Source organism: Nyctereutes procyonoides, unplaced genomic scaffold (genome assembly GCF_905146905.1).
Source record: "Nyctereutes procyonoides isolate TBG_1078 unplaced genomic scaffold, NYPRO_anot_genome, whole genome shotgun sequence".
NCBI classification, from domain to species: Eukaryota; Metazoa; Chordata; class Mammalia; order Carnivora; family Canidae; genus Nyctereutes; species Nyctereutes procyonoides.
This window is the reverse complement of record NW_026575145.1, coordinates 22711227-22738218: the sequence shown is the minus strand read 5'-3', so window position 1 is coordinate 22738218 and position 26992 is coordinate 22711227. Positions and strand designations below refer to the sequence as shown.

Here is a 26992-nt window from a genome sequence, read left to right as displayed (position 1 = left end):
TCTGGCATTCATGTTTATTACAGGTTGGCAAGAGTGGGGTTCCTGAGGCAGTGTCACTCCTCATCATGCAGTTTTTGCTGAGAAAAGAATAAAAAGTGTGAGGGGGCAGCTGGCAAGAAGGAGGAAGAGTGTGAGGAGGAATCTCTAGGGCTCTCAGGGGCCTAAATGGGATGCCTTTAGAGGGAGAGGTTCTGGCCTCAGGGATCGTGGGTCTCACTTAGGAGCCGTTTTCATTTAGGGAGTGGGGCTGGGCTTTCTTGAGAGTTCCAGTCGGTCTGTATGGGCTGCTGTGACCAGGAAGGGGATTCTCAGGTCCAGGTGCTATGGGACACCTCCCAGGCCCGTCACAACATAGGTAGGAGTGCCTGTGTTGGTGGCTGTGCTGACCCGGGGCGACTAGTGAGGCCCAGTGGAGGGACCCACCTTGGCGCCGATGTCGCGGCTCTTGGCTCGCAGCTTGTTGACCTGGGACTCGGCGATGTCCGCACGCTCCTCCGCCTCATCCAGCTCGTGCTGCACCTTGCGGAACTTGGACAGGTTGGTGTTGGCCTGCTCTTCCTGTGGGGGTTTGGGGACAGGGACCATGAGGTCAGAGGCAGCAGGGGAAGCGGGGGAAGTGGACATTTCCAGCCTCCCAGTCTGAGGGATTCCCTGTCCTTGAGTCAGGGGTTCAGGGCTCTCACCCCTCAAGTATGTTCCTACAACAACCGCCTTGCCAAGGGTATCCTGCTCCTGGCTTGGCACCCTCCTCAACTTGCCCAGCATCCAGGATCCTTCATGGCCACCCACTGCCCGAGGTGAATCACATGCTGCCTGGTCCAGTCCCATTCAGAATCCAGCCTCATGGCACATGGCCAACCATGGCTCTGATAGATGCTCCCAACCCCGAGGTTTCCCGTACATGTGTGCTCATCAACACTTTTCTTTCACACTTTTCTGCCCACCCAGAGTCTTTCCTGCTGCCCTCTGGTCAGGTCCTCTCCTGGGGCCAATTCCATGGCCACCTTCCAGCCTTCAGCACCCTCTGGCCCCCTGGCCTGCTTCACAGCTATAGTGCCTTCTCTTGGCTCTACTGGTGTGTGGATTACAAGCAATTTGTAGGAATTGCTTTTGCTTGCTTAGAGGGCCTGACACAGCTCTGAGTACATGAGACATGTGAAACGTCCAGTCCCTGTGCTGAGGCTGCCACCTGTCCATTCTCACACATGGGAGGTGTGTTGACAGAGAATGGAGAGAACCATGAACTTACAGCCTCCTCTGCCTGGCGCTTGTAGGCCTTGACCTTGAGCTGCAGCTTGTCCACCAGGTCCTGCAGCCGTAGCAGGTTCTTCTTGTCCTCCTCTGTCTGGGGGTGGATGGATGGGAGAAGCCAATTTGGGGGAGGAGCAAGTACAATCATTGTTCCCTCCCTCAATATACCACTCTTCTCCCCAGGCCTTAGCTGGCCCTCCCTCCAATGGGCCAGGTCAAAGACAGGGCTGGGCAATTCCATCTCTGCCTCGACTTGTAGGTCAGAGGGCCACAGCAAGGTCCTCAGTCTGGACCTGAAAAGCCAAGAGGGCTGTGGCCCTAAAGCTGGAAGTGAGGGAAGGGGTCTAGAAAAAAATAGAATTCCTTCATCTGATAATATGGAGACATTGAGGCTGTTCCAGCTCCAGCCTGGAGCACCATAGATGCTCTTGGCCAGTGGTTTTATTTTTTTATTTTATTTTTATTTTTTAAAGATTTTATTTATTTATTCATGAGAGATACACAGAGAGAGAGGGAGAGACACAGGCAGAGGGAGAAGCAGGCACCATGCAGGAAGCAGGACTTGATCCCAGGACCCCAGGATCACACCCTGGGTCAAAGGCAGATGCTCAACCCCTGAGCACCCAGGCGTCCCAGTCAGTGGTTTTAGAGTGAGCTGAGCGGCCGAATGAAGAATACAGAATGAAGCGGATGCTGTCATAGTCACACCATTCTAACCTATCAGACATATATTGCACTGGGCAGATTTGGGCATCAGGATCACTGGCCCTAAGGTCACCTGATCATTTCTATCTCCACATCATTGTTTTTTTTTTTTCCACATCGTTGTATGTGCTAGGATGCCACTTTCTCTTATGTACACAACAGATTTGCCATTCTATAGCTGTAGCTCTTTCTCACACCTCTCATATCCAGCTATCAAAGGGACCAATACCCTCTTTCTTTGTCCTTCTTTCTCAGGCATACTGTGAAAATAATAGGTCAAGGTCAAAAGCTCTGAGCTATGCAGGTGCAGGTCTTAGAACATTTTGGGATCATCAACATGTATCAAAAGCCATCTATCTGATGTCCCACAAGTTCCATGGAAGATTGGAATCTTTTCCCCTCCCTGACCTTTATCCCTAAAGTGCCATACTGTGTCCTTTCCTCTTGGGCTGATAGAATGATTCCATGGACTGTACTAAAGACTTCAAGGTAGCACTTGGGTTATTAAAAAACAAAACAAAAACAAAAAATGGAGGAAATGCTGGTTAAAACAGCTTTTAGGGGGATCCCTGGGTGGCTCGGTGGTTTAGTGCCTGCCTTTGGCCAGGACGCAGTCCTGGAGTCCTGGGATCGAGACCCGCGTCGGGCTCCCTGCATGGGGCCTGCTTCTCCCTCTGCCTGTGCCTCTGCCTCTCTCTCTATGTCTATCATGAATAAATAAATAAAAATCTTAAAAAAAAAAAAACAGCTTTCAGGAAGTAGAGGTAGGTTCTGCATTTGCTAGAAGAAATCATGGACTCAAGCCTAGTGGACTCCAGGGAATGTGAAAGAAAATTAATCTAAAAACAGCTTCTCAAGTAATAGGTGCCAGAGGGTTGGGTGGCATTCCTGGTAAGTGGTTGTGCATGGGGGCCAGGAAGTGGGGCTGGGGAAGTGCTTTTACATCTCCTCTTGACTGCCCCCCCGGAGCAGCCACCATGCCCGCACCTGGTAAGTCAGCTCCTTGATGCGACGCTCACTCTTCCTCATGCCCTTGACTGACTCTGCATTGCGCTTCTGCTCCACTTCCAGCTCATTCTCCAGCTCCCGCACCCGGGCCTCCAGCTTCTGTAGCTGCTTCTTGCCACCCTTGAGGGCGATCTGCTCAGCCTCATCCAGCCGATGCTGCAGGTCCTTGATGGTCTGCTCCATGTTCTTCTTCATGCGCTCCAGGTGGGCGCTGGTGTCCTGCTCCTTCTTCAACTCCTCTGCCATCATGGCAGCCTGGGGACAGGAGCGACGTGTAAGAGAACAGGACCTGTGGCCCCTTCTCCCTCCAGGATCACCTTTGCCCCATCCTGGCGCTCGTTTCCCGAGGCCCACCAACCCATGCAGCTGGAGAGTCCACTTGTCAGGGCACAGTGGCCTGGCCGGGACAGGGGCCCTTGTTCATGTCACTAGTGGGGGCGGGAAAGGGAGCAGTCACTCACATCTGTGATGGCCTTCTTGGCCTTCTCCTCGGCATTCCTGCACTCCTGTACCGCCTCTTCCACTTCCGATTGGAGCTGGGTCAGATCTGACTCCATCTTTTTCTTTTGGTTGATGAGGCTGGTGTTCTAGATGTAGGTAGAGAAAACTATCAAATATATACTTTGTTTTTGATTCTATATCTTTATTCACACGAAATTAAAACTGTCATTTAAAAATTAATTAATTAATTAATTTATTTATTCATAAGGTTTATTTATTTGTTTGAGAGAGGGATTGAGAATGCATGAACAGGAGGGGCAGACGGATATGGAGAGAGAATCCCAAACTGATTTCATGCTGAGCACAGAGCCTGACATGGCGCTCTATCCCATGACCCCAAGATTATGACCCACAAAAACCAAGAGCTGGGGCTTAATGAACTGTGCCACCCAGGTGCCCCCCAAAACTAGTCATTTTTTTTAAAAAAGTCTTGCTTTTGTTTATTCCTTGTATCCTTTGTTATTGTGTATTTTATGTTTTGTATCTACTTTTCCTTTTCCTATCAACATACATTCTAGATGTTATAGCTAAAATTGCTCAGCTCTGAAGATAGACTTCAAGCAGTGAAAGGTCGTCAATTCTAATTCTGACATCTTTAGTAACATGTCTACTTAGAGGCATGAAAATATTCCAAGGAAAATGGGAACAATGTTTTTACCAGGACAATATCCTGGAAATGATTATAGTTACAGAAAGAATGTCAGAGAGTAAGGAAGAGGGGACGGGGTCAGTGCATGATGTCATTCCCACACATATTAGATTACAGAAAAAAGCTCCACAGACCTGCTGCAAGACGGGCACAAAAATTCACTGCAGAGAACATCTGATGACAGGGTGTCTGGGATTACAAATAAATGGTGTTCCATCCAGAATTTGGTTTGCGTGTAGATGCATTTAAACTCCCCAGATATCATCCTTACAGAGCAAGCTGGGGGCTGTCCTCTAGGTCAGCACTGTCAAATAACAGCAGGCATTCCACTACTCCCAGATTTGTGACTTTGGTGGACAGCACCAACCAGTCATGACACCTTCTCAAGGCAGTGTTTCCAACAGCCACGACTGACAGATGAGAGACGGCCCAAGAGATGAAGTAAGTGGCCATCCCGGTTGGATGTGCTCAGTCAGAACATCTGGTTCAGAACTCCTATAGGAGTCCTGGGCTCTGCCTCTCAGCAGGTTTTTCCATGTGGCCCCTGACCGCCTCACCTGGGAGTGCAGCAGCTGCACCCGCTCACTGGTCTCGATCAACTCCTGCTCCGCCAGCTTCCGGGACCGCTCCGTCTGCTCCACCACGGCCCGCAGCTCCTCCAGCTCGGCCTGCAGCAGGTTGTTACGCCGCTCCACGATGGCGATGTTCTCCTTCAGGTCGTCATTGGCACGCACTGCATCGTCCAGCTGGATCTGGGTGTCCTGTAGATCAGGAGGGTGGGTATGAGAGACAGGTTGGCCTCTGGGTCCATCAGAAGGCTGTTAGGCTAGGCTGGATGCCAGGGGGGAGCCCAGTGTGCTGGGTCAGGAGGGCCTGTGGGATATCTCTGTAGTAGCCGAGGCCAGGAGGCACCTGCTGTTGTAATGGGGTACCACCACCCCCAACCTGGCCACATGGAGGCTAGTCCATCTCCGAGTAAGGGGACTTCCTGCTTTGGGAGTCTCCATGTACCTTCAGCAAGCTCTGGAGACCCTTAACTTGCTTCTGGGCCTCAGCAGCCATGCGGTTGGCATGGCTGAGCTGGATCTCCATCTCATTGAGGTCGCCCTCCATCTTCTTCTTCACCCGCAGAGCCTCATTGCGGCTGCGCGTCTCTGCATCCAGGGAAGTCTGCAGTGAGTCCACCACCCGCAGGTGGTTGCGCTTGGCCTGCTCCATCTCTTCATCCTTCTCCGCCAGCTTCCGCTCGATCTCTGCCTTGATCTGGTTGAACTCCAGCTGGGCCCGGAGGATCTTGCCCTCCTCATGCTCCAGAGAGGCCTGGGAGAAGGTGGGGAGAGAGGGTCGGGGGCAGGTAGTAAGAGCACAGGGCAAGGTGGGGAGGGGTGCCAAGAAGATGTAGGGTATCAGCGAGGGCTATGGCTTGGCGAGGAAGGTCTGGGATGCCCTGGCAGAAGAAGTGCAGGATGCCCTGAGATTCCTCTATCAAGGAAATTGCTTCAGCCTCAAGTGCCAAGACCTGTTAGCACTAAAACTGCATAATCCTGACCTTCTAAATATCATAGAAAAGGGAGAGATTTTTATGAGCACACATTCCAAACTTCCTCTTTGTTTCCTAGGTCACTTACCCTTCAGTGAAAAAAGAAGACCCCAAACTCATGGCTATCTGTAGGTTCTATAAAGATGAGCAGTGACAATAGCAAATACGATGAAGTGCTTACGTTTGTTACCTCATTTAATCTTAGTAACAATCATGCATAAAATCTTATTAGGTATGTTCAATTAATTCCTTTAGGCATAAGGAAACTAAGGTACAGAGATATTAAGAAACTTGTCCAGTAAAAAAAAAAAAAGAAAAGAAAAGAAACTTGCCCAGTGACACAGTGGAGGTCTTGAAGCCAAGTTTCAGACTCAGATCTGTTTGACTCTGAAGCCCACACTCCCATGATCAGAGGGGTTATTATGACGACCATATTTCAATTTTATAACATGGTAGGAAACATAACCTATGTTATGACCATAACCTCCTATGATCGGACTGTGATATTTTCCTTGGTGCAAACCTTGGCTTTGGAGGCAGTCATGGGTATCAGATTAGTGGATAGACTGAAAAAAAGGAGCTAATACATTCATTTTCTCTTAGCTGGGGGTCATGTCGCTCCAGGGGTGAAGGAGAGTGGAGAGTCAGAGACAAGAGGGCATGGGTAGGAGAGAGTACTAGGTAGGGGTGTGGGCAGAGCCAGGCTCACCTCTGCCTCCTCCAGGGCTGACTGCAGCTCCAGCTTCTCGGCCTCTAGCTGCTTGCGGACCTTCTCCAGCTCGTGTGCATTCTTCCCTCCTTCTCCCAGCTGCTCAGTCAGGTCGGAGATCTCCTCTGGGGGGAGGGGCCAGGCCATTCAGTTGGGGGCTGCCATGGTCCAATGGGGAGGCACCCCTCTTGGAGCCCCTAGGTGGTGCCACATGAGAACACCACCCCCAGCCACCTCCCCACCCTCCAGCCTCCCAGGCCCCAGCGCACCCTGAAGGTTCTTGTTCTCCCGCTTGAAGGTCTCCAGATGCTCCAGGGACTCCTCATAGGCGTTCTTGAGCTTGAAGAGCTCTGTGCTGAGGGAGCGCGCCTCCTTCTGTGACGACTCCAGCTCTGACTGCGACTCCTCATACTTCTGCTTCCACTCGGCCAGGATCTGTGGGGACCCGGCTCACTGCACAGCCTCCTCTCCCAGCCCCAGCACTTCACCCTCTCCAGGGCTGCCCCAGCCCCTCAGCAGGGCTCAGCCTCCTCCCCTCTTGCCCCCAAGGAGGAGGTCCCTGGCTTTATGGTGACGCTGGCATTCCAGCTCTGCCCCTGGCTGAGACCCCCAGCCCAGGCCCACCTTGTCAAAGTTCCTCTGTTTCTTGTCCAGGGCTGCGGCGGCTGCATTGGACCGCTCCACATCCACCATGAGGTCCTCGATCTCATTCTGCAGCCGGTGTTTGGTCTTCTCCAGTGAAGAGCACTTGGCATTGACAGCCTCCACGGCCTCCTCTGCATCCTGCAGCCTCTGGGCCAGCTTCTTCCTGCTCAAGGTGGTTAGTGTGTGGGTGTGACTCTACCTGGAAACAACAGGCCCTGGAACCACCTCCTCCCCAGATCAGGGTGACCCAATCCTCCCCCTGCCCCCCAATAGCTCCTTGGGAACCAGAGCAGCCCTTAAGGCCCTGGGTACCCAGCCTCAAGCAATCCAAGCCTGCAGGTGCCTAGAACAGGATGTCCTCCCTATGTGTAGCAGCATCTGGGTGGCAGCCCCCACCGCTCCCCACACCAGGCTGATCGATGGAAGCTCCTCTGACCAACAAGCTTTTTGCTCGTCTTATACGTGAGCATCAGGTATAACCCGAGCCAAAAGCTCATGCGTCACAGGAAGTGAGTCGGGGCCAGCCAGGTTCACTCAGAGGCCAGGATCCAGGCTCTTTTTCAAGCACCTCTATTACCCCCCTGACCTCTCCCACCCTTTGCAGATGTACTTCCCATGTCCACTCTACCGTCCCCACCCCAGATCCTCTTACTCCTTCCTCCCTTAGAATCAGGGTGGCAGGCTGCCTGGGACTCACTTGGCCTCCTCGAGTTCCTCAGTCCTCTGGATGGCATCTGTCTCGTACTTGGTCCTCCACTGGGCCACCTCCGAGTTGGCCTTGGACAGGACGCGCTGCAGCTCGGCCTTGGCCTCGGTCTCCTCCTCGTACTGCTCCCGCAGCAGGTCACAGTCGTGGCGTGCCGACTGTAGTGCATGGGCCAGGGCGTTCTTTGCCTGTGGAGGGGGTGGCCGCCGGGAGGAGGGCTTATCTCCCAGGAAGGTGGGAGGGAATGTCCCCACCCCCCGCCATGATTCTCTAGATCCTTTTCATATCCATGAACTTCAAACAAGCCTGGCCTCATTCAGGGTGACGGCTGATGTGGATTTCAGCATCTTGGAGTAGCTTTCCAGCTTAACCACTGCACCCCTTAGAAATAAGGAAAGAGGCATTCCATGATGTTCAGGTGTGGCTTAGCTGGAGTGTAGAGGAACTGAGATTGGGGGCCTTACTACCATTGACAGAGGCTTCTCTCCAGCCTCTACGCTCCATACTTGGTGTTGATATAATTTGATTACTCTGGGCTGCCATTGAGCCTGTCCCACTTTACCCTAGCTGGTCCTCACCTTAACCTCCTCCTCCAGCTGCCTCTTGAGGTCTTCCAGCTGCTGGGTGTAGGTGAGCTTGCCTCGGGTCAGCTGGGAGATCAGTGCCTCCTTCTCATCCAGCTGCCGGGACAGCTCACCTGGAGGGGGGAACAAGAGAGAGTTCGTGGGCTATGGAAGGGTGCAACTGATGGTACAGGGCTGGTTAGGGGCACCCACCATTCTCGGTCTGCAGCTTGGCTCGCTGGGTGGCAAGGTCATTGAGGGACCGTTGGGTTTCTTCCAGCTTTGCGCGGTACTCATTGGCTTGGTCCTCCAGTGTCCGGGACATCTTCTCTAGGTTTGCCTTCAGGCAGTAAGGGACAACTTGTCATTGAGAGGGGCTGGGTGGACCAAAGAAAGGAAGGGAGGGCCAAGGTGGGGAGAGCACAGGGTGCAGAGGGGTGAAACAGAGAGGTGCTAGATGGCATAGTCTGAAGGAGGTACATGAATTAAAGGAGGGACAGTGAGGAGCTGTGGGTGGAGGGAGGGAGGGCAAGGAAGGAAGCGAGACAGAGACCAAGGGGTGATGAAGGAGCGACAATGAGAAGACAGGGCAGAGAGTGTGGAAGGAAGGCCACTGTGAGGGAGAAGGCAGCGAGGACCCCGAACAGGCAGCCCACCTTGGCCTTGATGATCTGCTCCATGTTGGAGGTGACATCGTCCAGCTCCAGCTTGAACTCGCTCTTCTCCTTCTCCAGCTTCTGCTTCACGCGCTGCAGGTTGTCGATCTGCTCGCCCAGCTCGGCCACGCTGTCGGCGTGCTTCTTGCGAAGGGCCGCCGCCGTGGCCTCGTGCTGCAGCGTGGCCTCCTCCAGGTCCCGCCTCATCTTCTGGAATTCGGCCTCCCGCTTCTTGTTCATCTCAATCTGCACGGACGTGGCGCCGCCGGCCTCTTCCAGCCGCTCGCTGATCTCCTCCAGCTCCCGGGACAGGTCTGAGCGCAGCTTCTCCACCTTGGCCCTGGCGGTGCGCTCAGCCTCCAGCTCCTCCTCCAGCTCCTCGATCCGAGCCTGGGCCGGGATGCAGAGAGCTCAGACCCACCACCTGGAGCCTTCCATCGGAGCCGCCACCCCAGAGTTCTACAACATTCAAGTCCCTCTAGAGCAATGGTGCTTAACTAGGGAAAGTTTTGTGCCACAGGGAATAGTTGGCAATGTCTGTAGACATATTCACTTGCCATGACTTGCCATCTAAGTGGGTAGAGGCCAACGGTGCTGCTAGACATTCTGTAATGCATAGGACATTAATAGCAATTTGGTCGAAGCTGAATCCTCAAGGCATTTAGACTTAGTCTGAAAATCTGTGTTCAGATGGGGATTCAGAGATCTTGTGAGATCTGAATCTCAATGATTCCACAGACTCACTAGGCTCTGCTCAGCTAAACCTAAGGCAGGACAGCTGGTGCTTGTATCTTACAAATATTTGCAACAATATGCCTTGAAACAATCAAAACTTTTGTAACCCTCCAAGTTAACCAGGAAGTCATGTCAACCATAGACTTCACCCTCCAGGGCTTGCTTTATTTATTTATGCCTAGGGTGGGTTCCACCTTGACTATTCCCTTCCAGGCCAGGAAAGTATAAGCAGGCTGCCCTTATCATTACCATGCCCTTACCTCATTTTTCTGGCCTTAGCCTTGGGCTTGACTAAGTTGGGAAACTGTCCCTTCTGTCATTTTGATCTGTTCCCTGACCAGCCAGGAGCAAAGGTGAATATCAATCAGTGGGGTCCCTGCATTTGTGGCTATGTTATCAGAATGTTATCAGAATGTGCATGGGTGGGTCCTGGGAGCAGGAGAGAGAGGACCACCATGCCTCTGCTCCCAAGATGAAGAAGGTGGTACTGGGTGCGAGAGCTTGGGTAGGAAGAAGGAGGAGCCACAGCCCATTGCCAAGACCTGGTTAGGATAACAGCACTGTTATTCTTGGTCTAACAGCTGAAGAGTTTGCCTAGACCCAAACAGAAGAACCTGGAGAATATCCTGATATTCTGGCTAAAACCCAAGAAAATGGGAGGGCAAATTTTCACTGAAGGTCAGGCCAGTTCCTGAGCAGTTCCTCAAACAAGGAGAACTGTGTTCGTGCATCACTTGTAGCCTGAACCATGGGCCCCAAATGCTGAGGGGAGATCAGCTCTCTCTAGTAGCCAGAGTCTACCAGAAAATCAGAGGATAAGGCCCTGCCCATAATGGCTGAGTACCTGTTGTCCTTGGGGCCACTATGTCCAGACCTGATCATACAGCTTCCACAGCTATAAGATGGGGATGACAGGACCTGCCTTCCTTGCTTCCAGAGCTCTTCTGACAAATACAGGACTAAAGTTCATTAAAATTCAGGGTGCACTAAAAGTAAGGGAGATTGTGGCTGTTTATTTACTCTCCTTCTGCAGAGGGAGAAGAAGGCCATGGAGAAAACAAAAGAACACCTTCTTGCTGGTGGCTGGCTGACTGCTCACTGACAAAATGGTCTTAAAACATTATCTCCTCTAGTCCTCTGTAAGGCAGGTGTTATTATCTCATTTCATGGATGAGAAGAGAATCTGAGGCTCGGCAAGGGGAAGTGACTTGCTCAGGGAGTTTACTGCGAATCATGAGATCAGTACTTGTGAAGAGTATAAGCAGAGCATCCCAAAGGAAGATGGGTCCATGAAGGCGCTTCTCATGCCCATGCAGAGGGGAGAAGTACTAGGGGAAGGGTGAGAGGAGAATTGAACGCTGTTATTTGTGCTGGAGCAAACACCCATGAGGTAGGGTATAGCTTAGCAACAGAACCTTTTGGTAGGCTTGTTTGCCTCCCCAAATAGCTCTGCTGAAATAAGACATCATTGCTCAAATGGGGGAAGGCTGGTGGGGTCTCCAAGGCTGCCTGGAGTTCTATATACTGTCTAGAGCCCTAGGGAGCTCCTGTAACCTCAGCTGCCTCACCACTGAGCTCCCCATTGGCTGCACCAGGAAAAATTTCACCTGATTCTCCTTCAGTTTCTTCTGCAGCTGAAGGGCCAGTGCCTGCTCATCCTCAATCTTACTGTTCTGCTGATTAATGTCAAACTCTTTCCTGGAGAAGAAGTAGAGGGTAACAGATGGTCTTCCTTCCTTTGTACCCATTCTCTTCTCTTGCCATGGGATTCCAGGACCAATCCCCTCCTCCCTGGCCCAGAGGGTGAATGCAAGAGGGCTGTTTCACCTCCTCATTCACACTATGACCAGAACAGTGCTAGCTAGTGGGGATGCAGCACCCTATGCTCTAACCCTCAGGCAAGATATCTCCACTAGCCCTTCCCAGCCACCTCAGGTTCCTACTTCTTGAGCTTTTCTTCCAGCTGCAGCTTGTCATTCTCCAGGTCCATGATGCTCTCCTGAGTCAGCTTCAGGTCACCCTCCAGCTTCCGCTTTGCTCGCTCCAGGTCCATGCGCACCTTCTTCTCCTGCTCCAGGGATCCCTCCAGCTGGTGGGGAGAAGATAATAAACAAGGTGTAGGAAACCTGAGATCCACAGTGCATGCTCTTCCGCCCCATCTAAACTCAAAGTCCAGTAGGATTGGAGGGCAAACCAGCAGAGAAATCCCTGCAAGCACAAAATATCCCAAGCCCCAGCCTAGTGATGAACCTCAAAGAGCAAAGAGGCCCCAGGAGTCAGAGAAGTTAGTTCTAGGTATCAGGGTATTGCCTGTGAAATCTTCATCTGAGAGAGCCAGAGCATGGTTCTTACTACTCACATCATCCACCTGCTGCTCCAGCTTGACCTTAGACTTAGTCAGTGTGTTGACTTTGTCCTCCTCAGCCTGAAGGTCATCTAGGGCCTGCTGGTGGGCCTCTTGCAGAGCCTTCTTCTCTTTGGTCAGCTTGGCAATGATCTCATCTAGCCCAGCCATCTCCTCTGTCAGGTTCTTCACCTGCCAAACAAGAACCCCACTCCCTTTAGGGTCTGAAGTCATCAGCCTGGAGACATCTATCGGGATGTCCAATGCCAAGGACCAGGACCACACTGTGGTCTGGGAATCCTGAGGAGACCTGGGCTGGAGCCAGAAGGAGTTGCCCTCACCTTGTTCTCTGTTGCATGCTTCTCCTTCTCCACCTTGGCCAGCGTCAGCTCCAGGTCGTCAATGTCCTTCTTGAGCTCAGAGCACTCATCTTCCAGCTTGCGCTTCTTGGCAGTGAGCTCAGCATTCATCTCCTCCTCATCCTCCAACCTTTCAGTCATCTCCTTCACCTTGGCCTCCAGCTGGATCTTATTCTTGATCAGTTGGTCACAGCGCTCCTCTGCATCATTGAGGTTATCTTGTTCCTGGGAGAAGAGGACAGAGAGGAGAGCTGGTGATTATAGAGGAGAGATCCAGGGTCTTAGTTACTGGGGATGAGATGGGCTATAATCCAGGGGATGAAAGGGGAGGGATGAAGAGATAATTGCGTGGTCTCACCGCCTGCACTTGGAGCTGGAGGTCATTCTTCTCCTGCAGCAGGGACACCATCTTCTCCTCCAGCTCCTTGCGGCGAGCCTCTGATTTCTCCAGTGCCTCTTTGATGCGTGCAAACTCCTCCTTCATGGTGGCCATCTCCTTCTCTGTCTCTGCACTCTTAAGTAGTGGTTTGATCTTGAAGTAGAGCTTCATCCAGGGCCAATTCTTGACCCCCATGAATGCCCGAATGTTCCACTGGATTACCAGCAAGGCATCCCTGGCAAGGAAACATGGAAACAGGAAGGGGCACTCTGAAAGAGCACTTCCCAAGCATGGGACGAACTGTACTTGGCTCCCAGCACAACTAAACATGCTCAGAGGCATCTGAGGGCAAGAGCCCTGTTGTTGCCTTGATATGTACCCCCAGTCTAACATTACCACACTGAATGTGGACTTGCTCAATAAATATTTATTAATTGAGGAATTCAACAAAAGGGCAGCTTATATTTTCCCTACTGGGGTGTTAGCAGCAATGAAAGCTATACTACTCATAGACTGCCTACTAAGTTCAATGTTTCTAATCCCGTAAGAACAACAAATATGTTAAAAATTATATTTTACATGTAAGAATATAGTATATCTGTAAGTTAGGAAGAATGAAACAAAATGACTACACATGAATCTATTGATCCTTCAAACAACAACTAGAGCATTGCCAGTGTTGGCTGCTCCTCATCCCTTTTCCTGGTCCCCCGACCAGAAGCAGCCACTACCCTGAATCTTATGTTTTTCATTTCCTTACTTTTTAAAAACATACTTTAACCATATATGTATGTGTCACTATTTTTATTATCTCTGAGTTTTCTAAAAATTGTATTACACTGGAAATAAAGTTGTATTACACCGTATATATCCTCTGTAACTTGCTTTTGTTCACTCAAGGATCTGCTTTTGAGGTTCAAACACATTGTACTATGTGGTTGTAAGTCTCTCCTTTCATTGCTTTATAATATTCCAGTGAACAACTATATCACTCTACCCATTCCTCTGGAGATGGAAATTAGCGTTGTTTCCAGATCTTTGTTATTTTGGCCAATGCTGCTATGAAGATTCTTTTTTTGTCCCATGTTGTACATATGCAGGAGTTTCTGTGGGAATGCTCTTAGGAGTGGAATTGGAGGGGCAGCCCCGTGGCGCAGCGGTTTAGTGCCGCCTGCGGCCCAGGGTGTGATCCTGGAGCTCCCTGCATGGAGCCTGCTTCTCCTTCTGCCTGTGTCTCTGCCTCTCTCTCTCTTTCTCTCTCTGTATCTCTCATGAGTAAATAAAATAAAATGTTTAAAAAAAAGTTTTTAAAAAAGGAGTGGAATTGGAACGTATGCAATTGACTATCTTTTTTTGGGGAGGGATGATCTGTAAACCGAACATGGGGCTCAAACTCATATCCTCGAGATCAAGAGTTGTATGCTCTATGGATTGAGCCAGCCAGGTGCCCTGCAATTGTCCATCTTTAAAATATAATGATAAATTGTTTTTCAGGGAGGTTGCGTTAATTTACATACCTGTAAGCAGTGGGTCAGACTTCTCAATTTTTGTCAAGTTAGTGTTTTGAAATGGTATCTCATTGAAACTTAATTTGCATTCCTTATGGTGAATTGTCTTTTCTTAAAGAATTCAAAATGAGACTTAGCATGGTAAAGTCACTTGTTTAAGCCAGCTAATAAGTAGTGAAGTCAGGATTTGAACTCAGGTCTTTTGAGTCACACCAGTTAGCACTGTTTGTCTGTCTTTTTCAGCTCTGGGTGAGCCTCACCTTTTCATTTGGCTCACCTGCGCTCCACGATCTTCTTGAACTCAATGCGCATGAGCTGGCCCCGGGCTTGTGCCTGGATGCGGGTGATGATGCGACTCAGCCTCTCATCCCGCATCTCCTCCAGCAGCCCCAGCAGTCCTGCCTTGAAGAACACCTGTGGGCAAGAGGGCCCTCAAAGAAGGGTGGAGGAAGAGAGTTGGAGGTGCTAAGCTCCCAGGGGACCCATCATGCATGTATTCTAGACCTCAGGAGTGAAACATGAAAAACAAGACAGAAAGGAAGCCTGGGTTCCAGCTCTTGAGTTAATACAGGAAGCCAGAATCAGAGGTTTGCTTTCCAAACTGCTCTGCTCAAGGTGGGTACACATCCCTGTGGGGCTCTAGACCCACCTTGGTGTGGCCGAACTTGTACTGGTTGTGGTCGATGTCCAGGGAGCCCAGCAGTTTCTCTGCCCCTTTCCTGCTGTCAATGAACTGGCCCTCAGGGATGGCTGTTGGGTTGAGGATGCGGTACCTGGAGAGGGAGGTTCCCTGAGTCACCCACATTTTGTGCCAATCTGCTCTTCCCACAGCATTTGGGGCCACCTGTGGACTCCTCTTCCCACCAGGTCTGCCCCAGCTCCCCCTGTTCCCTGAACTCTGGGGGTACCCCTGTACCCACCTCTGCCTGAAGTCCCCGTAGAGGATGCGGTTGGGGAAACCCTTCCTGCAGATGCGGATGCCCTCCAGCACACCATTGCAGCGAAGCTGGTGCATGACCAGGGGGTTGTCCATCACCCCTGCAGCAGAAGAGGAGAAGAAGGTGTCGGCCTCAGGGTAAGTTGATGCCAAGTGCCCTCCCCAGACTAGACCCCTATACATCACTCACCTGGAGCCTTCCGTTCATTGGGGATGATGCAGCGAACAAAGTGAGGATGGGTGGTCCTCAGGTTGGTCATAAGCTTATTCAGATTCTCCTGGGGGTGGATGAGAGTGGGGAGTCAGGAGCCAGAGGGATCATCTTTTTGGTCCCTAAGCCCTGGGCCCCCGACAGCCTGTCTCCAGAATTCTCCAAGGGACCAAGTGTTTACACATAATTTATGATGTGAGTTCAGGCTTGTATAGAATTAACATGCACCAAATGACCATATAGCTTCTTTCCTCCCCAGACTCAGAAAATCAGATTAGGGTGATACAGCCAAAGGGCTGGGCGCCCACCACACCCACCCACCCCCCCCGGCCTCTCTGGGCCCTTCTTACCCGGTGGAGGGCTGACACTGTCTGAAAGGATGAGCCCTTTTTCTTGCCTCCTTTGCCTTTACTGCTGTCCCCTAATAATAAGAGAAGGGATGAGGAGCCAGAGTCTGAAAGCAAAGGAATCCTCAGGCAAGGGCAGGGTCTGCCCCTCACTAGCCATGTGACTTCACAAAGTGATTCTTGGGCAGCCCCAGTGGCCTAGCGGTTTAGCACCTGCCTTCAGCCCAGGGCGCGATCCTGAGGCCCCAGGATCGAGTCCAACATCGGGCTCCCTGCATGGAGCCTGGTTCTCCCTCTGCCTGTGTCTCTGCCTCTCTCTCTCTCTCTCTCTCTCTCTCTCTCTCTGTCTCTCTCTCTGTCTCTCATGAATAAATAAATATAATTTTTTAAAAAATGCCATCTCTTTAAAAAAAAAGTGATTCTCCATGTTTCAGTTTTTCCAGAAGGAGAACAATAACTGCCTCTAATAGCTGGGATGGAGATTAGAGAAGCTTGCTTGCCACCTAGTAGGTGCTGAAATAGTATGAGTGCTCTTCTCCCACCTTCTAACCCTACTTTTCATGCTTACATCTTCCCGTGGTCTATCTTCCTTCTTGTAGTTCTTCCTCCTCTGTCCACTCCACACCCTTTCTCTTCCTTCTCTGAACGGGACACTCACTTGTTCTACCAGATATTCAGTGATCTTCTCAACATTTACCGAGACCTCCTTCATGCACAGCTCTAAAATGGGCCTGGCACAGTAATTCATGTGCCACCCTCATTCACCTCCAGTTGCTCACAATCTTGAGGAGATACTCAACATGTACAACAATATCCATAACACAAAGTGGCCCTTTTACACATCAGGTGCACATAGACTGCTGTGAGATCCCCTGACCCCATCCCTTCTGCCTCTAGGGTTCTGTGCTTTGAAGCAGCAGGACCCTGGCCCCTGGCAACTTCAGAGTTGCTCTGGCCCAGTGCAGCAGCTGCCCTCTTACCGACATCAGCAGAAGCATAGGAGGAGAAGAGTGTGGCCATGAGCTTGAGGGAGGACTTCTGGTACAAGGCCACCACCGTCTCATTGAGTGGGTCTTTGTTCTTCTCCAGCCAGCCCAGGATGTTGTAATCCACAGTGCCAGCATAGTGGATGAGGGAGAAGTGGGCTTCCTGCTTCCCCTTGATGTTGCGTGGCTTCTGGAAGTTGTTGGACTTGCCCAAGTGGTTGTCATACAGCTTGGCCTTGAAGGTCATGTCAGTGGCCTTGGGGAACATGCACTCCTCCTCCAGGATGGACATGATGCCCATGGGCTGAGAGCAGGGGGTAGATGGAGAGAGCATCACTGCGTGCACTCCCAGGTTTCCAGAGTCCCACACCATGCCAGAGGAAAAACTATAGCCCATAGGGCTTGGCAGGCTTCAGAGTATCTATGCTTCCACCTCTTGTCCCAATACAAGACACTAATATTCTTGGAATTAACCTAACTCTAATTCTGTTCAGACCTGGCCTATAACCTCTTTCTGCCTCAGTGGGCCTAGTGAACAGCCCAGTGCTCCCAGCTACCCTGTCAGGTCCCTAAGGCCTTGCAGCAAGTCCCTTCTCGGAAGGCTCCTTGCTCCAGGGACAGGTGTGTGTCAGCGGTGTCCGACTAAGGGGCAGGCCAGACCTCTGCCTATATAATGGGTAATAGTCCTTTAAGGGATGGTTAGAGGGATCCATGTTCTGCACAACATCCTGTTTTCTGGAAAGTATGGTGGTTCTTGACTTTTCTTGGGGCAGGAATCCTAATGAGAATTTGATTAAACTAAAGATGCCTCCCTGTAAAAATGCATGTAAACACGTGTGTGTGTGTGTGCATGCACACACATACACATACACAGTATTTCCCATGTAATTTCAGGTGATTCTGAGACCTCTGGAAGAGCATCACCCTGGATAACCACCCAGAGCTTCTGGGAAGCTCCTGTTTTCTGATTGGCCACTGGCTGGGTGAGGGTAGTTATTCTGGGCTCTGGTCTGTACCAGCAAAATGCAAAGGCATACTCTGAACAAGCCAGCACTGGGAACCTCACATCAGCTCTGTTCCTGTCTCCTCTAAGTCCATAGTCAAGAGGGGCTGAAGACAGGCTTATTCTCAGCTCTCAGGAAGAGGATGGGAAGACAAATGTCTCTAGTTTCAGCCTAGGATTTCCCATAGATGCTGCTTCTCATGGGCTGTCAGAGGGGCCAGGAGTTATCTCCTCACTACATCTCCTTCTTAAGATTCTGGGAGGTGACCACCATACAGGACAAGGTCTTAGATCCTGGAGAGAGGAGAACGTGGCTCATCTCATGTATGCCTGTGGCTTCACAGTGAGTAGAAGGTGGGCCTGAGAGAGGCTTAAGATTCTGGGGACTCTAGCTTCTTGGCTGGAGAAGGGACAGCATTGTCACTCTGTCTGGGATGACAGGGAAGGGGGACACAGGCAGCAGGTGGAGGCAGCACCTTCTCAATGAGGTCGATGCAGGCCTGCAGGTCCATGCCAAAGTCGATGAACTCCCACTCGATGCCTTCCTTCTTGTACTCCTCCTGCTCCAGCACGAACATGTGGTGGTTGAAGAACTGCTGCAGCTTCTCATTGGTGAAGTTGATGCACAGCTGCTCAAAGCTGTTGAACTGCAGGGGGTGGGGGTGGAGCGGGTCAGGCAGGCAGGGGTCTGAGTGGCCAGTGGGATCAGCCCAGGCCCGTGCCCATGCTCCTCCCAGGGAAGGAGAGCTCCCGTGGAAGACAGGGTGAGGCGTCTGCCACTCCTGAGCCCCACTGCCTTTCCTGAGACTGGCCATGATGGTAATAGATGGGAATGAGTGAGTCACTCTCCCTCCATGGTCCCCCCGCTGCCCATTATGCATAGGCTCCCCCACTCACGTCAAAGATCTCAAAGCCAGCGATGTCCAAGACTCCTATGAAGTACTGGCGTGGCTGCTTGGTCTCCAGGGTGGCATTGATCCGTGTTACCATCCAGTTGAACATCTTCTCGTACACTGCCTTGGCCAGTGCCCCAATGGAGTAGTACACCTGTTGTACGCTCTGCCCTTTAGTGACATACTCATTGCCCACTTTCACCCGAGGGTGGCACAGCCCCTTGAGCAGGTCAGCTGAGTTTAGCCCCATGAGGTAGGCAGACTTGTCGGCATCTGGGGGAGAAGGAAAGAAGTAAGCAAGCTCCTTTTTCCTGCTCGAGGGCCAGAACCTTTCTGCAGCATTGGGTCCAGTCAGGCCCTTCTCTAAAGAATTGCAAATCCAGGCCTGGAAGGGAACAGGCTTGCCAGGGGGCACCTAGCCCACGTGCAGAGTCAGGCTGGAGCCCAGGCTTCCTGTCTGTTCAGAAACTCCCACCACCTAGCAGTGCCTCTCGCCTGTCTTTAACATCTACTGGGTGTCCCTGGTCCAGGCCCTGTACCAGCATTGCTGTGAGCACATTCTTGCCTTCACTGCACCCCTTGTGTCTCCAGGGCAGGGACTGTGGCTGACAGAGGAGATGTGCGCTGCTCCCTGCTTCCTTAGTTCCCATCCCAGGATCCAATCCAGGACTGGGCCTGTTCCACTCTTAATTCATGTGTTGACCAACTTGAAATCAATATTCCTAACAGCATGTTAAGCCCCCCACCCCCACCTCAGCTCTCCACCTGTGCCATCCAACATACGATTTCTATTTAGAGGAAATTTGTTTGATTCAATTTCGAGAGTTTTATGATAGCTGATCATGATGTGTTACGATGAAACCCAGGCTTGGCATTTTGATCTGGATAGACACAGAGAAGAGGTCCTTGAAGGTAGGCTAAGAGGAATGTTCTTGGGCATTTGTCTGGCCCTATTCACATCTTGACATCTCCTTCTCAAAGAATTCTTATGACAGCGCCAGAGTGACTGAGAAGGACTGTTGTTCCATTTCACTGAGAAGGAAACTGAGGCCCAATGAGGTATGTGACATGTCAATGCCAAGGGAGCCCAAACGGAGCTCAGTCAAGGGCTGGGCACCCTCTACATACACATTGCATTACTGATTGGGATGTGCAGAGTTCAGAATCTGTGCTTTCTTGAGCTTGGGTGAGTCTTGGGCCTAGGAGGAGACATCCCCAACTCACTTCTGGTCAGTGCAGCTGGGGAGAAGAGTTGGCAGGATTGTGGGGGGCTTCCCTGTCTGCCTGCTTCTCACATATCCCTGCCCCTCCCTGGCTCTGGCCCCAACCATCTATCCCACAGGCCTCAGGTCCCCAGGAATGAGCCTGTCTGGGGACAGTAGATGGCCTGTGACTAGGCCCTCACGAGGTGAAGCCTGGAGGTAGGCTGGATGGCGTGAGGGCCCTGCCCCTGGGAAAAGGTACTGCCCTCTGACCATGTGCTTCTCATACTTCTGGTTTCCTCCCACTTTCTCTATCATGATCCTAATAATCCTAATAAACTGAATTGTTAGCCTAGCTCTTCAAGAATCATTGAAAAGCATAACTTTTGGATGCAGCATGGGAGACCCTGCTCCCAGTGCACTGTCTCCACTTGACAGGCAAACGAACACCCAGCACCTCAGGCCTTTTTGGCACCTGCCCCCACCTTCGGTGCCATCTGGCTCGGCCTGCTCCTCCCGCTGCTTCTGCTTGAACTTCATGTTCCCATAGTGCATGATGGCACCTGTCAGCTTGTAGACGCCAGCTTTCTCCTCAGAAGTGAAGCCCAACACGTCGAAGGCGCTCTGGGACAGAGCAAGAGAGCCAAAGAGGGTGGTTGGATTGGGTGGTGCAGGAACCCTCAGGAGCTCTCATGGTGCCTCCTCACTTACATCCGTGGCCATGAGCTCCTCGGAGTCATCAATGGAGGCCACGGACACCTCTCCCTGAGACACGAAGGCGTAGTCATAGGGGTTGTTGGTAACCAGCAGCATGTCTGTCCAGGCAAGGAGCAGGGCAGGGGACAGGGAGACAGGAGAGGGCAGAGGATGGGCAGAGAGAAGTTGAGAGAAGGGCATCGTGGGCTTGGGCAGGGGCAAAGGAGGAGAGGGCCAGAAGCAGGGGGAGAGGCGGAGAGTCAGCAAGACCATGCAGAGAATCCCAAAGACATGAAAAAGCAGGCAGAGGACTGGGGAGGGAAGACAGTGGGAGAATGGCTCTGGGAGAAGGTGGGGCACAAGGAGGAGAAGGGGAAAACTAATCAGGAGGAGAAGAAATTTGACAAAGAAAGAGTGGGAAGGGAGGCTAGAGGAGACAAAGGCAGATCTGAGACGGGGAGGGAAGAGAAGACCTGAGCAGACTGAAGGACGAGGGAGGTGAGCAGGGGTAGGTGAGGAGGAGGAGGACACCCACCCCTTCCTGGGGAGGGCAATGGGGGCATTGAGGCATTGGGCAGGCTCACCCAGCAGCTCTGGCTTCTTGTTGGACAGGATCTGATAGAAGATGTGGTAGTTCCTCTCGGCCTTCAGCTGGAAGATCACCCGAGACTTCTCTAGGAGATCTGAAGTGAGGAGGAGGGAGGAAGGCATGTAAGGACAGAGAGGGTCGATCCAGCAGAAGGATGGAGATTAGGGGAGAAAGGCTCTTAGAGCAAAATGGAGAAAGCCAGGAGAAGAGGAAGAAGATGGAGAGGGAATGTTGAGACAGGGTCACCCAGCTGGGAAAGAAGGCAGGGGCGGAAGACCCAGAGGGGTGTGCAGGGCTCCCTGCCATACTCACAGGTCTCTATGTCTGCAGAAGCCAGCTTTCCAGTGGCTCCAAAGTGGATCCTGATGAATTTTCCCTGCAGATAGATGGGACAAAGAGAGAGGGAACTGGCCAGAAGAGACAGATAGAGATCTTGGACCTCAACACAACCCAGAAAGCCCTGGATTGTTCTGGAAATGTTAATGACCTACTTGGTGTTCCAGTTAGTATCAGTAAAACAGGGAAAAGGATGCCTATCTCCATATTACTAAGTATCTCTGAGCAGAACCAACAACATGGGAATGAACACGGTAAAATGCCTCCTGCTTGTACCTCTGATATGATCTCGTGAATGCTTTCAATAACCTGCAAGGTAAATATTGCTACCTCTGTTTCATAGATAAAGGAACTGGGACTTAGAGAGGTGAGGACTTGCTGGATAGGTGGAAAGCTGGGGAATGGGCTCTAGCACCTATGCTTTCTTCTCACCTTCCAATGTGGAAGAGCTTTGGAAAAAGTCATTTGGAAAAATCTAGAATGTGACAAAAATCAGCTTCATTACTTGGCTAGGGAATAGCTGTGGTGACTCTGGGTCTCTTGAGTTCTCAGAGCTCAGGGAGCCAGGCTGTCAGGAGGGTTTGAATGTGTGTGTGCATGAACCCACACTCATGCACACACACACACTTGTTGATACTGCAAAGCCAAACACAGGATGATCGACTGGGTGTAGTGTAATGACTGTAGATCAAACAACACCCCCCCTTTTCTTGTCAAGGCCAGGTGAGGCCAGTTGGTAGCTGTCAAAGGTACTCACAAAGCGGGAAGAGTTGTCATTCCGGACCGTCTTGGCGTTGCCAAAGGCCTCCAGGGCGGGGTTGGCCTGGATGATCTGGTCCTCTAGGGTGCCCTGCGAAGGCAGCAGAACCCCAAGGGTTTATCTTCTGTCTGCTTCCAGGAGTGGGGAGGGCAGGGGACTGCTCTGGTCCTGGGGGATGGGAGTGGGGCTGGATGGACTACAGGTGGGTCTGTGGCTCCAAAGGGCCATATTCGAACATCAGAGTGTGTCTCCTGCCCGGAAAGTCTCAAGCACTGGGCTCAGTGGTGCTGTCCCCACAATTCCCCAGGGTAAGGCTAGGGGTTATCTGGGTCAGCCTGCCCACCCTCCCCCCACCCCCTCTGCTGAGCATATGGCCCATCCAGTACCTTGTTTGCATTAGCATTGTCCTTTTTGCCACGGTCACCTATAGCCGCGATGCTGGCAAAGTACTGGATGACACGTTTTGTGTTCACAGTCTTCCCTGCGCCAGATTCTCCACTGGAGAGACCAGGGACCCATTAGAACCCAAGATTTCCCATTCTTCATTCGGATCAAGTTCAGCGCCTCCCCCTCCTCCCTCAGAATCCCAGCCTTCTAACCTCCACCAGAGCCCAGGGCCCTGCAGAATTTGCATATCATTATAGGTCACTCCAACACCCCTCTGAGAGCCCAGCTCCCTGCACTCCTTTGCAATAACACCTTAAACCTTTCCTCCCCTCTGCACTCCCAGGGTCCCTGCCAAGTCCCTAGGTGGGTGATTGGCATTCACTCACGTGATGAGGATGGACTGGTTCTCTCGATCTGAAAGAGAAAAAAGGGGGGCAATAAGGTCAGGTCCATGGGTGGGGCCAAGGGGGCACGGGTCAGGACTGCCAGACTCACCTGTCAGCATGTACTGATAGGCGTTGTCAGAGATGGAGAAGATGTGGGGCGGTGCCTCACTCCTCTTCTTGCCCCGGTAGGCGGCCACCACCTCGGCATTGTACACCGGCAGCCACTTGTAGGGATTGACGGTGACACAGAAGAGGCCCGAGTAGGTCTGGAGCAGGAGAGAGGGCAGGCATGAGGGGCTAGAGGGGGACGCCTGGAGCAGGTGGTAATAGGCAAGGGAGTCCCTGGCCACCCTAGGTGGCTCCTCTCTTCTTATGGCTGACCAGGAGTAGGAAGAGGGCAGAGGGGAGCTTGGGAGAGTTCTGACCCCTCCCCTTAAATGAGTTTCCATGGCCTACTTCAGCCTCCATCCAGGAATGGCCTCCTGCCACGTGTACTCACGTAGATCATCCAGGCTGCGTAGCGTTCCTTGAGGTTGAAGAGTACGGCGGGCTCGTGCAGGAAGGTCAGCATGGCCATGTCCTCAATTTTGTCGAACTTGGGTGGGTTCTGCTGCAACACCTGATCCTCCTTCACGGTCACTGTCTGGGAAGGGTATGTGGACAGGGATGACTGCACTCCCACCGGGACCCTTGCCAGTCTGCGCTTGCCTGCCTCACCCACTTAGGTCTCCCCAGAACACCAGCCACAACCTGGCCTCGATCCCCCTACTCTTCTCTGATCAGTGGCCAAGCCCTACCTCATAGCTCCCCTACAAGGCTTTCCCCAGACAACTTACTGCTCACTGTCCCTCCCACCCTAGGGACTCTCCTAGAGTCTCTGTGTCCTGCCAGTACCCCAGGGGTTGTGCCCTTGAGCAACACCTTACTGCCCCTACTTCAAGCATCTAGAGACAAACTTGGTGGGGCCAGCAGCTCTTCAATCACACACCTCACCCTGACTCCTGGGGGCATTGCTTGTGGGCATCAGCTGCTCAGGGCAAACCTTGCCCTATTGGAAAACATCTCACCCACCAACCCTACACTCCCTATTGGTCACTGTCAGTGTGGTTTGATTGGTACCAGTCAGCTTGCCATGTCCTAATGTCATCAGATCCTGCAGGTAGGTATTCTAGTACTGTATTTTTGTTTGTTTGTTTGTTTGGTTTTGTTTTTGTTTTTACAGTGGAAGAAACTATAGATAGAATAATTAAATTGTTTACGGGCTTGGTATATAGCCAGTGGCAGAGCTGGGATCAGAGTCAAAGCCCCCAGCAGGTTGTGGCCTGTCACTGCACACTTCGTTGGGGCACAGCATTCAATAAGCATGTCTGAAGGTAAAAGGTTCTGAGCTGCTACCAGTGACCAGGGGCAAATCTCAAGGCTCTCATGAGGAACCAGGGTACTGTGGACTTCTGAGCGCTAGTCACCAACCCTGAGACTAGAGCGTTCAGCACAAGAGTTCCTGCTTTTTTTGTGTTTATCTGAGTCTAAGAGTTTGCTCTTGGTTTGGGTGAGGTAGATTTGGTTTGTGGAGGAGACTGAGGCACAGAAAGGATGGATACACATTCAAGAGGGAACTTTACTTGATGCTGTGTCTGTGTCTTCTTTATCTAAGAGACCCCGCTGAGATAGAAACTGGTGGAGCCCCCCGCCCCCCGTCCCTGCCCCAGCATCCTCTCTGGCGAAGGGCATTCCTCCGTGGTGTGGTGCCCTGCCTCACCTGCTCAGGTCCATCTGAGAAGGGTCAGAGTTCTCACCGAAATGTTGGGTTCCTCAAGGGAACATGTTCTGCACTCCCAGTGGCTTTGGCTCTTCCCCAGAGCCCTCAGCTCCTCCTGCAAGTGGCCCCACCCCTGCAATTCCCCACCAAACCTCCTCTCCCTTTCCTTGGTACTATGCCCCACACACCTTGCCATTCTCTGTCTCAGCAGTGACCTTGCCCCCTTCTCGGGACAAGATCTTGGCCTTCACAAACTCTTCCTTGTCGTCGGGCACAAAGCACTCAGTGCGGATGTCGAAGGGCCGGGTCTGGGCTTCCAGACGCTCCTTCTCGGACTTGCGGAGGTACTGGGCGGCTGCCCCAAAATCGGCCATCTGAGCATCGGTCATCCTGGTGCTTCTCTGCGCCTGAGGCAGGAGGGCCCAAGCTTCAGTACGTGGCACTGCCCTCAGCACCCCCACTCCCCACCACAACTCCTACCCACCTGAGTCTTATGTTCTTCCCCTACCACGGAGAGGGGTAGGGTCCCACCCTGGGTCCCACCCTCCCCGTGCTGCAGGTTCTGCTTCCTTTGTCCTCTGACATGATGTGGAAGGAGAATATCTGAGGATCTGTATGGGGTTGAAATTGGCTGAAGCTTGTTAAGGGGAGGTGCTGAGCTGCTTGGAGGAGAGACAGGGGACCCTGGTCCAGCAAGCTGGTTCCCACGAGAAAATTGGGGTGGTTCTCACCTGATTATCTCTTCACAGAGAATCTTGAAGACTCTGGACTGTGGGTAGAGCCACAGAGACACAGACTGGCAGAGGGAAGACCAAAGAGAAAGAAGAGTGGAGGCAGGTCACCAGGGAGAAGTGAGCAGGGAGGATGGACCCAAAGAGCCAGACAGCAGGACAGTCAGAAATGGGGAATGCGGAAGAGAGAGGAGGCAGAGAGACAGGAGAGAAAGGAGGTAGAGTTCGTGAAAGTGTCAGTGGTGGAGGTGGCATCAGAGTTGTAACAAAGAGAGGTGAGGAGATTAGAACACACAGCCAGGAAGGCAGGGTGAGGGGGACAAGGAAGTACCACAATGACAAGCAATGACGGAGACCAGGCCACAGAGACCTCCTGTGACAGGAGACAAAACAAAACCACTCGACAAACAGAAAGCCATCCAAGGAGGGAGGAGGATGGAGGCAGAGCATGGAGGGTAGAGAAAGTGGGAGAGGGCAGAGGCAGAGAAAGAACTGCACATCAGAGAAAGGGGGTTTCTGGTTTTTCCCTGGGAACCTCTCCTCGGTCCGTGGGAACTTCTCAGAGGCTTTGGAGCAAGGCAGTTCTAGTATAACCTTTGGGCCACAGACCAACCTGCACCCTGCTCTCCAAGAAGGCAAAGCCCCTCAAGGTGGGGCTTCTGGGGGCTGGCTGCAGAGTCCCCCAAGCCCCCTCTTACCTGGTTCGGAGGAGCGTGTCTGTCTGTCTTCAGGAGCCATCTCCTTTATACCCCACTGCCTCCACCCCCTGCCTAAATTTGGAGTCCTTCCGGAGGGACCCTCCCCCCTACCTCTCTTCCCTCTCCCAGCTCCTCCTCCCTTGATCCCTTGGCTCTGGAGGTGACAAGAGGACAGCAGGGCCTCTAGATTTGCCCATGAAAGGTCTGTCACCCTAGCCCCTCGGGCTCCAGGGCCTTTTTTTAGTCCTTGGGTACATTCCTCCCCTACAAAGAACTGATGGGCAGATAGCAGGAAGACAGGACTTTCTCCACAAACGCTCCTGCCCCTGCCCGCCAGGCCCTTACCTTGGTTATTTTTAACCTGAAGAGTGAGCTGAGCACACTGAGCAAGAGTCACCTTCTCCGGCAGGCAGGCCAGATGCTTGTCCCCTGCCCCCCAACCACAGATTCCCCTCCCGTTTCTACCCTGGCCTGTCCTCGCACAGCCCTGGGCTGAGAGCATCTGCCCACCCTCTCTGACCTGAAGCCCCACAGTGCTAAGGGCTGGGAACTGGAGCTGGAATGCCCAGGACCGGGTATCTACAGCCCAGCTCCATGACTCAGTTTCCCCTTGTAAGGAAACAACTGTCTGTGCTGCCTTCTCTGTACAAATGCAGTGCCTGGTTTCCTTTTGTTCCCCAAATTTCCAAGAAGGTGTGTTCCTTTGGGGACACATCTGGAGCCCCCAGCCCCTCCCCGATGCTCCTGATACAGTGGCCACTGTCTGTCCTCTCAAAGGAGAAGGAATTCACCCACACCACCGTAGCAGATTTA

The 26992-nt window shown here is 52.2% G+C and overlaps 1 protein-coding gene across 2 annotated transcripts; it reads right to left on the bottom strand.

The window, feature by feature from the left end:
* On the bottom strand, window positions 1-25565 carry LOC129499357 (myosin-6). 2 transcript variants are annotated; one of them, XM_055309041.1, is made up of 38 exons: window positions 25482-25565; window positions 24939-25157; window positions 23491-23634; window positions 23101-23257; window positions 22992-23019; window positions 22605-22716; window positions 22216-22308; window positions 21435-21498; window positions 21118-21216; window positions 20549-20652; window positions 20323-20461; window positions 18640-18908; window positions 18219-18389; window positions 16734-17043; window positions 15757-15827; window positions 15386-15473; window positions 15179-15296; window positions 14908-15031; window positions 14536-14672; window positions 12730-12985; window positions 12354-12596; window positions 12028-12204; window positions 11612-11757; window positions 11276-11366; window positions 8934-9323; window positions 8491-8617; window positions 8293-8411; window positions 7706-7902; window positions 6988-7171; window positions 6633-6798; window positions 6364-6488; window positions 5126-5434; window positions 4672-4875; window positions 3426-3551; window positions 2944-3219; window positions 1250-1345; window positions 424-558; window positions 1-77 (listed from the first exon to the last, which is right to left on the bottom strand). In XM_055309041.1, exons 2-38 carry the CDS (start codon window positions 25137-25139, stop codon window positions 54-56), a joined length of 5820 nt encoding a protein of 1939 aa, XP_055165016.1. In that variant the 5' UTR covers window positions 25140-25157; window positions 25482-25565; the 3' UTR covers window positions 1-53. The 2 variants fall into 2 exon arrangements, with proteins under 2 accessions (XP_055165016.1, XP_055165017.1); XM_055309042.1 differs by lacking the exon at window positions 25482-25565 and adding an exon at window positions 25235-25249.
* Between the last annotated feature and the right edge of the window lie 1427 nt (window positions 25566-26992).

What these genes read in the sequence shown, in the direction of transcription:
- LOC129499357 (XM_055309041.1), bottom strand. Translation starts at nt 25,139, where the DNA reads ATGACCGATGCTCAGATGGCCGATTTTGGGGCAGCCGCCCAGTACCTC. An exon ending in AGCGCCAGGCAGAGGAGGCT is followed by an intron (nt 559 to 1,249) that starts GTAAGTTCATGG and finishes AAACCCCCACAG; the next exon opens with GAAGAGCAGGCCAACACCAA. An exon ending in GCCGCGACATCGGCGCCAAG is followed by an intron (nt 78 to 423) that starts GTGGGTCCCTCC and finishes TTCTTTTCTCAG; the next exon opens with CAAAAACTGCATGATGAGGA.